The sequence below is a fragment of the Microchirus variegatus genome, assembly GCF_963457635.1.
Source record: "Microchirus variegatus genome assembly, chromosome: 4".
Taxonomy (NCBI): domain Eukaryota; kingdom Metazoa; phylum Chordata; class Actinopteri; order Pleuronectiformes; family Soleidae; genus Microchirus; species Microchirus variegatus.
In genome coordinates, this window is record NC_139805.1 from 13,159,531 (window position 1) to 13,171,965 (window position 12,435).

The window sequence follows — 12,435 nt, forward strand, 5'->3', positions numbered from 1 at the left end:
TGTGAAGTCATTCTTACTTGTCAAAACTATAGTTAAAGATATCTGTAATTAAATGTTTACTAGATACGTTTTCAAACTACTTTTGCCACTCATGTGTATGTATAAGGGTTTGTCATTATAGATATCTACAATTCAGTTGTAGATAGCTCTAATTCATCCTATTTCTCAATTCTAATAAGTGTCAATTGCAGATATCCATCTATTCATTATGAGCACAAGTCCCAAAGTAAGGTTCGAGATAGCTTCATTTCATTATCCTCAATTGAAAGATATCTAAATTGTCATTTTTGTTTATCCAGACATTCAGAAATTCTGACTCAGAATGTAGTCGTAGAAATCTCGGACTTGAATTGTGACTCGTCATAATGACCTATTAGATATAAGAAACCGGAAATTAGAGATATCTACAATTCAGTTAGCAGATATCTATAACCCAGGTGCAGAGATAATGTAAGTGCAGTTCTGAAGCGTAAGAATGACGTTGCAGATAATAATACAGACGTCGTGAATATCCTGTCTACTGATTAAATGTTAAACCTGCTCGCCATGTGCGCATAAATAATAATACCAATCCTAACAAACAAAAACAAAAGTCTCGGGGACAAAGGAGTGAAGACACATGTCTTTCGGAACTCAAATTACCGGAACTATTGCATCAGACAGGATTTTACTATCTGACAGGAAAAAAAAAGCCACACAACGTGCTGTGTCACGTGGGTTTTACGCCCCTGTCGAATGGCCAATCGGCGCTTTACGTTTCTTGTTGATGAGCGCTGATTGGTCGAGAGGGACAGGCGCAGCACACCGCTCTCTAAAATGGGTTCTCCCTGAACCATGCAGCCTTAACGCAGACTCGTCTCCACTACACTGCGGTTCACCGGCGGCATGGACTCGAAGAAGAAGCAGGACGAGCAGCCGAGCGACGTGTTCGCCGGTTTCCACGCGCCCTATAAGTCCTTTGCCACGGAGGCCATTCATGTCGGGCAGGAACCGGAACAGTGGAAGTCTATGGCTGTGGTGCCACTGATTTCTCTTTCCACCACATTCAAACAGTTCGGACCTGGTAACCACGCCGTGAGTAACCACATGCTCCTGCATTAGCCAAACCCAGAATTATACTCGTACTGTCATGTTGTCGGTAACATGAATAAATGTGTTCTCGGGGGGAAGATGACACCGCATCAATGCATCACCTCTGTTGTATGATTTGTCTGTCTTATTCAGCCCTATTCAAAGTTACATACATACATTTGCATGTATGTAACTAAACGAAGAGAAAATGTCGAGCTATTAATAAGACCTCAAGCCTTGTTACTGAGTAATTACCATGCAGCATGTCTCAGTACTAAGCAGGGCTGACTCAAAACTTGTGTGGTGCCCCTGTCATGATTGCAATTTGATGCCCCCCTGTCCCCACCCCAACGCAGGAAGACCACAGATACTGTATATATTTCATTTCAAATTTGCAGTGCAATGTGAACATGACAGGTTTTAAAACTTTCAGTACCTGTAAAACACACAAGAACATATGTTTTTAATTCCTTAGCGCCCCCCCCCCCTTTTAGAGCTTTGATATGTAAAGGAACAAATATGTTAAAATGCCTCTTGTTGTGCACATTAAAAAGTGCAGCCACTGACAATTATGTGACCTATATGAACACATACTCAGGTGACCTTTTCACTGCCTATAGTGTGAGTTTCAGCCATTTTATTACTCAAAGTATAATCCTCAAAGTTGTACTAACCCTAACCCAACACAGTGCTGGATGAATTGTACTGTTAATTATGTTCTATTGCTGTAGATGGATAAAAAGATATGTTGTGAGCGTGGACAATTGAAGTGCTATAAAGTAGCCATATCACACATGAATAACAAAGTATAACATGAGGACAATTAATAGTTAAGTTGTCTCCCATGCATACACAACTTTTTACTTACATCCCCAAATTCCAAAGCCATGTTGTTTAAGCACTACTATACATTTAAAACACACATTTTGGATAATGGGCACATGCATATTTAGACCTGTAATAAGTAAGGTACAACATAATCATTTAACTAAGCTGCAAGACCGGTTTGAAAATTAACAGCTTAGCTGTTTTTCTCTTACTCTTCTCTCTCTCTCTTAAATGTGCTCCGTCATGTCTGGCAGCCCAAACTGAAATCGACCTATGTTCCAAATGCAGTTTTTATCATTTCCTCTTTGTAGTTGACTTTAAATTATCCACATTTTTATTGCATGCAAGAAAACTTTGCTCAACTGGCAGTTGTCCCTGTCAGTTGTTATTTTGTGGGTGACCCACCAAAAAGTCAGGTTGTGCTATTGGTCTTTTATAGTTTTGTGATCCTGTTTGGAGGGCAAAGTAATGTTTCCCAGTTTGCGACCAATCACACAATATGTACAGCATTAGCAGCTAAAATGACATCTTCAAATGAAATGACCAAATTAAACATAGTACCCTAACCTGTCGTTCCATTATGCTTGCACTCACTACTCTTGTTGCAATACTCTGCCTGATCTCCGATTACTTGTATGGAACAGGAATTGAAATTATCTTTAAAGGCTAACAAAACAAGAGCTAACTTGTCAGAATATCTTGCCAACCTTTTATCCTGCAGCGTGCCTACAGCTGGCCGTCTTCCCTGAGAAGGCAAACGAAATGTTCAAATATGTTGTAACAACAACACCCTTGGGTCTTAAATGTTTATTTCAAACATGATTTTAAGTTTTGCAAAGTTAAACAGAAAACAATAGCTGAATTCTCTTTACTTTTGCTCTCAACAGTGAATACGTTTGATGATGAATGCAAATAACAAATGTTTGTTTTGGTGACTGACATAATGTTTCTGTGTAGGGGTTTGAGTACAGTCGCAGTGGAAATCCCACAAGGAACTGCCTTGAGAAGGCAGTGGCAGCTCTGGATGGAGCAAAGTACAGTAAGTTTGTTGATCATGGCATACTGTCTCTTCCACAGGCAGGAAATGCTTCACGTTAAATATTAAATGTGAGGACTGTCTTTCCTGCAGGTCTTGCTTTCGCCTCGGGGCTGGCAGCTACAATGACGATCACTCACATGCTCAAAGCTGGTGATGGGATTGTCTGCATGGATGATGTGTATGGAGGTGAGATGACTCACTGAGGCGTACAAGGAAGACTAAACAAATCCTTTTTAGCTATGAGCTGTTATGACTCGTTTCATTAAATCAATGGACATGCCCAATTATGCTTTGACTCACTTATACAAAATGGCTGTTGGTTATAAAGCGAAACAAAGAAGGACGAAATTCAAATGACGTCTCCAAGGTCATTTTGATTGGTACCACATCTTACAGCAGGGGGAATGGCACTTTTTTTTAAATCAAAGCCTGAGCAGTTCTGCATTCCCTGCATTGGCACCAAGTAATACCTGGTTTCAGGCCCGTGCCATAAAAAGAACTACAACCTTCTACTTTGAGTATCCTTCACAGGTTTAAGTTATATAAGCTGCTGCTTTATTCAGTCTGAGTTTTAATTTCTAATATAGTGAAGAAAATAAATAATATTTGAAGAAATTACTACTGCACCTGGTCTGAAGTACATGCATTACCCTTCATGAGTAGGTTTTTAACACAAAATATTTTTGCAATTGATAAATGTTTTTCACTTTCTTAATTGCAAGGCACAAATCGCTACTTCCAAAAAATTGCCACGAACTTCGGTGTGGAGATCTCTTTTGCCGATTGTACAAAACCTGAGCTGCTTAAGGCAGCACTGAAGCCCAACACCAAAGTAAGTCACAGGATCTGTAACAAACCCTTTCCTGTTAGTCTACATCTAATGTTTTATTGTCTGGTTTGTCTTACTGCTGATTTTATAGTTATATAGTTGTAATTACAAAAAGATAAAGCACTTCAGCTCAGTTTACTTGCATGTTTTACCACTGGGTGTGTCCTACCCTTTGTGAAGTCTTAAAGCAATTGTTTAGAGTGGTTATTTCTATTAGTCATCATGTTAAATGTACTGGAAGAGTCTCTTAGCATTGGTTTACTGTAGGCTTTTCATCCACCTAAAGTCTGCAGCTGTGGACACATGACACCCTCTCTTCTCTTGCCTATAGCTGGTGTGGATTGAGACGCCCACTAACCCCACGATGAAGGTGGTTGACATTAGGGCCTGTTCAGATTTGGTCCACGAGCACAACAAAGACATCATCGTGGTTGTGGATAACACCTTCATGTCTGCCTATTTCCAGGTGAGACTGGCAGGTGGCCACTTCAAAACAGCTGCTAATTCATAGCTTGCAATTACGTTGCAGTTCATGTGGAAACAAATGTCTGAATGATTAACTCGTGTATTTGTCTTGTTCGCTCACAGCGCCCCCTGGCTTTGGGAGCGGATATTTGCATGTATTCAGCCACCAAATATATGAACGGTAGGCTGTGAAGGTTTTTCTTTTTCCCCCCCTAACATCATTAAAATCTGATGCAGATTTTCAAAGAAACACTGTTGGGTCATATTGGGTCCAAAAACGTCATTATCATACATGTCTGGGTGATGTCATTGTTGTTCAGGTCACAGTGATGTGGTGATGGGTCTGGCTTCAACAAACCGAGAGGATTGTCATGAGCGACTGAGGTTTCTGCAAAATGGTGAGAGCGAAAACATCATTAAATTGCTTGTGTGCCCTGTCTATAAAAATAATAGTTTATCGTTGATAAATTGTTTGTCATTATCAAGCTAGAAGTCAAATGTTTGCTGGCTTTAGGCATTTGTAATTTTGAACATGAAGCAAATCTCAGAATAACCTTTTTGTTTATTCCAAACTGACCTGCATTCACTTGTTGTTGAAGTTCAGAATTAGTTTAATACCTTTTCAGCAGGATTTTGTTTGCCAGATTGGAGCCATGGGAAACCATGGTTTTTTTTTTAGGTTTTTTTTTACACGTGTTGTTGCTGTGATTCAGCACTGGGTGGCGTACCATCACCATTTGACTGCTACCTGTGCAACCGTGGTCTAAAGACGCTACACGTGCGGATGGAGAGACACTTCAAGAACGCCATGGCTGCTGCCAAGTTTCTTGAGGCTGATCCCAGGGTGGAGCGTGTCATTTTCCCTGGTAATGATGTTTCACATTTAATATAATGCTCCTAATGATGAGATGAGATATATGGACACAATAGAATTACTACACCAATAAATTAAATGAGAGGTGAAAAAGAACATTAAATAGTAACTGAAACGATATTAAAAATCATCACTTACATAAAAAGAAAAGCAGTGTTACCCTTCTGTTCCACAGAAACATGCCTCTGGGGGTTTCTGTTTGGTTTAATGGTGCACATGTTATTGTGGTTTATTTAATTATGTGTTCAAACAAGTCGAGATGAGAAACCATTTAGTCTTTCTGCTTGTGGCAACAAAAGCTTTAAAGTTGACATGGTGTTCACTGATGTTCTTAAATATTTGTTTGGATTAAAGGATTTACACGCTTTCTTCCCTGTCTCGACCCAGGCCTGCCCTCTCACCCTCAGCATGAAGTGATGAAGAAACAGTGCACTGGGTGTCCAGGGATGATCACCTTCTACATTAAGGGGAAACTTGAACACGCCACCGTCTTCCTCCAAAACCTCAAAGTAATTTTGCATTAAATGACTGTTGTCCCGAGACCGTTTGATTTGGCTGGCTCACATTCACACTCTTATATGAAAGGCAAACAGAGAAACACTTAAGTCCCACAAATGTGCTCAAAGTGTATTTTGTAAGTATTTACTGGTGGAGGTTTTAGTAATTTGAATCCCCTCCGTCAAAACAGTTGATTTGACATTTAGCTCAAAAAGTGTTCATCATTAAATCATTTATTCTGTTCATTAAGGAAACGGTTTACTCAACAAAATTCAAAGTTTCTTTGATCCATTTAAATTTATTTATTCATGTGTTAATAATGATTAACTTAGAACGCTAAGTTGCATTTGAGTGTAAATGAAAAACCGGTACATTCTTGCCGTGAGTGTGAGAAACTGATCAAACCCCAACATCAAATTGAGATATGACAGTTATTGTTGTCGGTTACGGATCTTTTATTTGCATTTTCTGTTGTTTTCTCGTTGTATACGGTATATATGTCCTGCCCTATGATTTATTTCAATTTCTCTCTGCCTTATTTTAGATCTTTGCAGTTGCAGAGAGTCTTGGAGGATATGAAAGTTTAGCTGAACATCCGTAAGTATCCCACTATACATTATTGTAGTTCAGTGTTGTATTTTAATGTTTTTTAACTGGACAAGAGAAATATATATTTTCTTCACTGTAAGCTAACAAACTGTTCCACATGGGGGCAACAGAGACCAAGCAAAAATTCCTGTCAGTGCCCCACAAACTGTTTTATATTAGACACTTTTTATTTATTATGAAGTCTCTGCTGTGATCACTGTACAATCAGGATGTTTTCTGTAGTGGGCTCATTTGGAGGTGATTATGTCTTCTCTTATCTTAGGGCGCTTATGACCCACGCATCAGTGCCAGAGAACGAGCGATCTGTGCTGGGGATCAGTGATACGCTCATCAGGCTCTCTGTGGGACTGGAGGATGAGGCAGACATTATTGAAGACCTGGAGCAGGCGCTTGCTGCAGCTGTAAGTAATCTAACAATGAAATTTGACCAAGGTTTTTTTTTTTTTTTTTTTAAACGATTATATAGTTTCATTCAAGAAAAGTTATAAATAAAGACTGCAATTATTTTGTCTTTCAAAAGCTACATAATAACCAGCACATGTGCTAGTTTAGGGCTGTTTCTTTAAAATAAATTGCGAGTTAGTAAGATTTGCATGTTAAGCCTTTATTATACTATGAAGTTACAATGAGATTAAAATCTTTTTTGCAACTGAGAAAATGCTCTCTGTATACTGCACACTTTTAGACAAATTACAAAAACAAATGTAGCTTGCAGAGACTTCATGTGGAGTGTAATGATGCTCTGAGAATGTGTGTTCTCTGAGTAGACCTGGAGGGTGCAGTACAATGCAGCAAATGGCCTGTGTCTGTGCACGTTGATACTCTCCAAGCTCTTTTAAGGAATCTTGTTTTTAAATTAATCAGCTGACTTGATGTATCAGTTAATGATATTATTGTGGTCCTTGCCATACAATTTAAGTGAAGCACTGTTAGTTATTGGTCCCAGCTGTGGAGTTGTTTGTATCGATTACTTCTTTTGAAAGTATAGATTCTGATATGTTCAGTATTTACCTTTTTATATACACATTGTATCATTTTGAATTCCTTTGTGTGCTTTGGATAAATAAATATAAGTACAGTAATTATTCTCCCAGCAAAAGCACAGAGGCATATTTTAGTTGTCCTACTTTTGTGATTTTAGCAGTTTCTCAGTTTGTTCTGCAGCCATCATGCTATGTTAATTCAATAATATAAATCAACAACTTTATTTCTCCCTCAATTCAAAGCCACATCGGGCAGTTGTGAAGAAGCACAAAGCAAGTCAAGAAAGTCCTGAGAAGTAATACATAAGAGTCAAAAAAAATAACGTTAAAATAAAAAAAGTGACACACAGGAGTTCATGATCAGAGATCAGCATTCCCAACATGGTCACCTGTGACCCACGGTGTAGGTTTGTTGGTTGTCCTTCCTTGGACCAATTTTAAAAAGAACCTCACAAGACCTCGTGTCTCTTTGACCCAGTGGTCGAGCCATCACTAGTCGTACTGTGTAGATGTCGATCACATCCTCCTGCTAGCCACATTTTTCCTACCTCCAACACATCAGCTTCAAGGACTGACTGTACTCTGGATGCATTTCAATACTTTAGTGAGATAATCAATGCCAATCAAATCACTTGTCAATGGTTTTGATGTTGTGGCTGATAAAAGTGTGCACTTTATATTTTAGGCCTCCTAATTCTACTTTGGACAATCTGCCTCATCTGTTTTGATGGCCAACATGATGGTTTCAATTCATATTACAGATAGTGAGTGTTCTGGGACATTTCTCTTCACTTTTAAATACAACCGTTAGCCTGATTGCTGAACCATTACTCCCAGCTGCCTTTAAAACTGGTTGTTAATGTGTCCGTCAAAGCATTGCTTCCCAAGAAATCCCCCAAAATTCCCCAAACTATTTTCCAAAAGTTCCATGGAATATGTAAATGTGGAAAAGATAGTTGAGAATGTGAATCTAATCCTTTAGTGGATATAACACAAAACAGTATTTGAATGCAAAACTGTGCCATCGTGATTTGTGGTCATGCCAAGTTTGTTAAGCCTACCACAAGTCACTCCATCCACACGGAACTGTAAGAGTCCTTATTGTAAAACTGATGAACATCACATACAGTCACTTTATTTCACTCGGTGCAGTGTTAGTTTTATGACCTTATAAGGACTGTTTCTTTCTCGTTTGTAATCATGAATGTGTCGTTGTTCTCGACACTACATTTAAAGCTGGTTAAAGCAGAGCTGCTCACAAGATTTCGATTTCCTTTAGTTAACGATACACGTCAAGCTTTATGAAGTGAATATGATGAAGATAATCCAGATGTGTGACTTGCTATTCATTAGTCAAATGTTAAATATAACTGGCTCTATATTCAGTTACTGTCAAATTAGAGTGTCCAATTTGCCTAATCCTCAAATCTGCATGTTTTTGGATTGAGAGAGGAAATTGGAAAAACCCGGAGAAAACACATTCAAACTCCATGCAGAAAGAGTCTTGTTCCAACCTGGTTGTGAAGCCAGGGGTATGCTTTTGCCATGTCAAGATATGCACGTATGGACAGGTGCATTTAAAGGAATCTTAGAAAAAAACCAACAACAAACAAAAAGGTATATTCCAAAATGTCATTCCCATTTGGAGTTAGGGACATGCAAGCTTTTAAACGAGCAAAATCGATTACTCTCATCAGGAATGTTTCCATGCAGAGCTCAGACTGCATTTGACCTGTATGGTGCCAAAAAAGGGCCAGGACTGAGTTAAGTATGTAGTGGTTTCATGTAGACTTCTTATACAGCTTTGGCATTTCCATCCATCCCATAAAGCCACTCTCTTTCACTTTCCACTGCACAGCCAGGAGTGTGCTTTACCAAAAGCACAGATGCTAACTACATTAACAATAATAAAGCTTCAATTACCTCGGTCAAAGCGGCTCACGAGCATGTGGACACCGCATGTATCAACGTTGCTGACAAGTATTAGTAGAAGTGTCTGCTTACTCGGTTCTCAGAGAGAAGAAACAGAACAGTGCTGACTGTGAAACTAGTGGGACACATTTAGATCTGTACATCTCTTAAAGGGTGTTTCCCAAAACAATTGTCACTCTAAAAGTTCACACCGTCATATTATTTGAATTGTTAAGCTCCTAGCGTAGGAATGGTAAATATTATCTCTGCAACAAACAATTATTTTCATAATTGATTAATCTTTCGATTATTGACTTCATAAATTGATTAGTTGTTTGGACCAAATGTCACAGTGTTTCTAAATGGATCAATGTTTCCCAAACCCCTAAATAGTGATGTTCTTGGATGTCTCTATTTGTCCACAAACCCAACATATTCAGTTTTAATGATTTCAGAGCAAAGAAACCAGACAATATTCACATTTAAGAAGCTGAAATATCAGACAGATTGTTTTAACTGTTAAGAAAAACAACTCCAACCACTTAAGTTCTTACTTATGAAAACAGTTTAGTAATTGATAAATCCATTCATTGTTACAGAAAGTCTGTGGATGATTCGCTGTTTATTTTTTATTATGCATATACATTAATAGAAAGCAACTGCATACTAATTAAATAGCCAGGATGCAAACACTCATTTAGACTGAATTTGACACCACATGAAGATGGGGCTCTGTTTTCACATTGAAACAATATTACCATCTCCCACATGCACACAGATTCTGAATGGCTTTCAGTAGAGAATTTGATTTTCCTAAAACTCTCTTTACCCTTGCTCAAAACCATATCCTGCATTAATATCACGTGCCCCTCTTCTGATTCATCTCTGAATCCCTCTGCCACTGCTCTGCAGCAAATGGAAATGAAATGGAGACAGATATCTCTAATGACTGTCTGTGGTCCCTGGAAAAGGCAATTCTGATTGGTGGGATGTTAAATTGGATGGGACGTCAGGTCGGATTGGGGCAGGCGGTAACATTTCCGGTCAATCTCCTCTTCCTGGGGTTAGTCATAAACGTAGCTGTTAATCAATGAGAACCTCTGAGTGGGTGAATATGTTTATAATATTTTTGTCTACAAACTGTTTGGCCCGCGGTATCTTTTATTTGACCGGTTTTCTCTGCGGTGACCCGTTTGTTAATCTGCTTCTGACACTTTGGTTTCCCACCTCGGTTTAATCAAGCAAAGAGACGAGGGCAGAGTGAAGGGATTGCACTTCCTATTCCATTCTCTAAGAAAAGAAAACTTGAAGAAGGTTAATACTTAGGGTCAAATGTCCGTCTGCTGCTTCCTTGAGTGCAGAGTATCGATTTCACTTCTATTCTTTTCTTTTCCTGTTTTCTTTTAATAGTATCCACAGAAGAATTGAAATGACCTCGAGGTTTCCTCACTAAGGTTGAATCGGTCGAAGTCAGGATCATCACTGCAGGTACCTGAAGTCTGTCACCATCACAGATGAGCACACCGCAAAACTCAGTAATACATACAAATCATATCTCTGAATCATTTACATGATTTTCAAATGAAATCTTTTTTATTGATTATTTTACCACAACACAAGTTTTATTCTTATCTATCTTATGCTGGTTTTGTATGTTTGTATGCCTTTTCTTTCAATTTGAAGCTTTAAAAGGTTTAAGTGCTGTCCAGCTTAAACTGACACAGAACAAGGTTGTTTTGTATTTATTTCAATGACAAAGCCAATAAAGCTTTCAAAGAGGTACCTTTTTAAAGTCTTGTCAAAATGGATGTAAAGCCTGCTCAATAAGTCCAATTTCATAAAATTGTTGTGGAAATTACAAGTGTTTTTTTTTTCCATTTTATTGCCTAAAATATAAGGTAATGCAACCAAATAATTGCCAGTGAAATATTCCACAAGAACTCTCCAGAACTCTTCATATGTAAAGCCAGAGAATTATTATACAAATATACAAATGAATGCTTTCAACACAATTGCAGTCCAAGCCATAGGTAATTTCCAGTTATTCAGTTAAACCCAATAATTATTGATTAAAATAAAGATTTTCAGTTGTGTCACAGATTCGGTGTATGGTGAATAAAATCACATTTGAACACATTAAATGCAAATCAACCAACAAGTTCCACTATTTCACAAAAATGTGAAATTGTGCTTAAACAACAACATGCTACCTGGCTTTTGGAAATAATTTAAAATCAAACATCTGTTTTATGTTTTGCTACCAAGTTCTCCCTATAATGTGTAGATTTATGATACAAATAATGTTTTCATATTCTTACCTTTGCCACCTGCCTTGAGTTAAAGAAGCTCCTTTAAAAAAAAAAAAAAAAAAACAGCATTCAAAGGAGCTCTGAGGACTTTTTCATTCAGCCATAAAGGTCACATGGATCCATTTACAACATTTCTTAGACTGCGTTATATATCCTGACTCTGTCTAAATATGAGTTTAACCCAATTACATTACATTTTGCATTAATGTGTCTCTTGTGACCAAGTGAAGACTCAAAGACCAACATCGCAAACCATGATGTTGACAGTTTTGTTATGTTAAAAGCTGTCGTGTTGAAAAGATGGTGAATCTTTTCGTCTTCAGGATGTTTTGTGCTTCTTTCATTCACAAACTTCTGAGTTCATGGGGTCCATGCTACAGGAGGGTTTGTTTAGTATGTGTGCAAAGTGTTAAAATAATTGTACCTGATGATAATAATGTAAATACCTGTGATATTTACATAAGCATATATGTATGTGTTCATGTGGCACAGGGTTTTTGTTTTGAACTTAAAAAAATATGGTCACTGTACCATCGTTGGACGTCCATCAGGACTGTGGACAAATAGAAAAAAAAAAGACTTGTGGCCCTGTCCATTCAAGTCTGACAGTAGAGGAATGGCAGGCTTCTATTTTTCTTTCCCTGGTAATCCTCAAATATAATCCTTAATCCTCACCACTTTTTGTTAGCATGTACCTGATGTACTGACTTTAACTCCCACTGCCTCGCTTTTCCTTCTCTTATTCTTCTTAACAAGAAATACTTCTTATTTCTGACTAGCTGAAATAATGTCGTTTTGATTGAAATATGTCACTCTTCTTTCAGTGATGCTCCTAAAACAATTCTTTAAGATGCTTCTGGTGAACCAGATCTGTCTCCAAACTCTTCAATAGTCAGAGTCTGATAAGAAGCTTGACTTGTGTTTGAACTTTCAGTCAGTATTTGGGTCAACACCAGAAGCTACATATATCTCAGAACAGGATTCACATGGTTTGTATCTGTACAAAGAATGCATTTGAC

General features: G+C 38.0%; 1 protein-coding gene across 1 annotated transcript; it reads left to right on the forward strand.

Annotated features, from left to right (window-relative positions):
* Positions 1-822: 822 nt before the first annotated feature.
* On the forward strand, positions 823-10,932 carry LOC310926509 (cystathionine gamma-lyase-like). The gene is made up of 12 exons (XM_083888653.1): positions 823-1,074; positions 2,857-2,938; positions 3,029-3,124; positions 3,661-3,770; positions 4,099-4,233; positions 4,356-4,413; positions 4,553-4,630; positions 4,946-5,098; positions 5,494-5,615; positions 6,149-6,201; positions 6,476-6,614; positions 10,518-10,932. The coding sequence occupies exons 1-12, from the start codon at positions 886-888 to the stop codon at positions 10,533-10,535; spliced, it is 1,233 nt and encodes a 410-aa protein (XP_083744779.1). The 5' UTR covers positions 823-885; the 3' UTR covers positions 10,536-10,932.
* Positions 10,933-12,435: the final 1,503 nt, after the last annotated feature.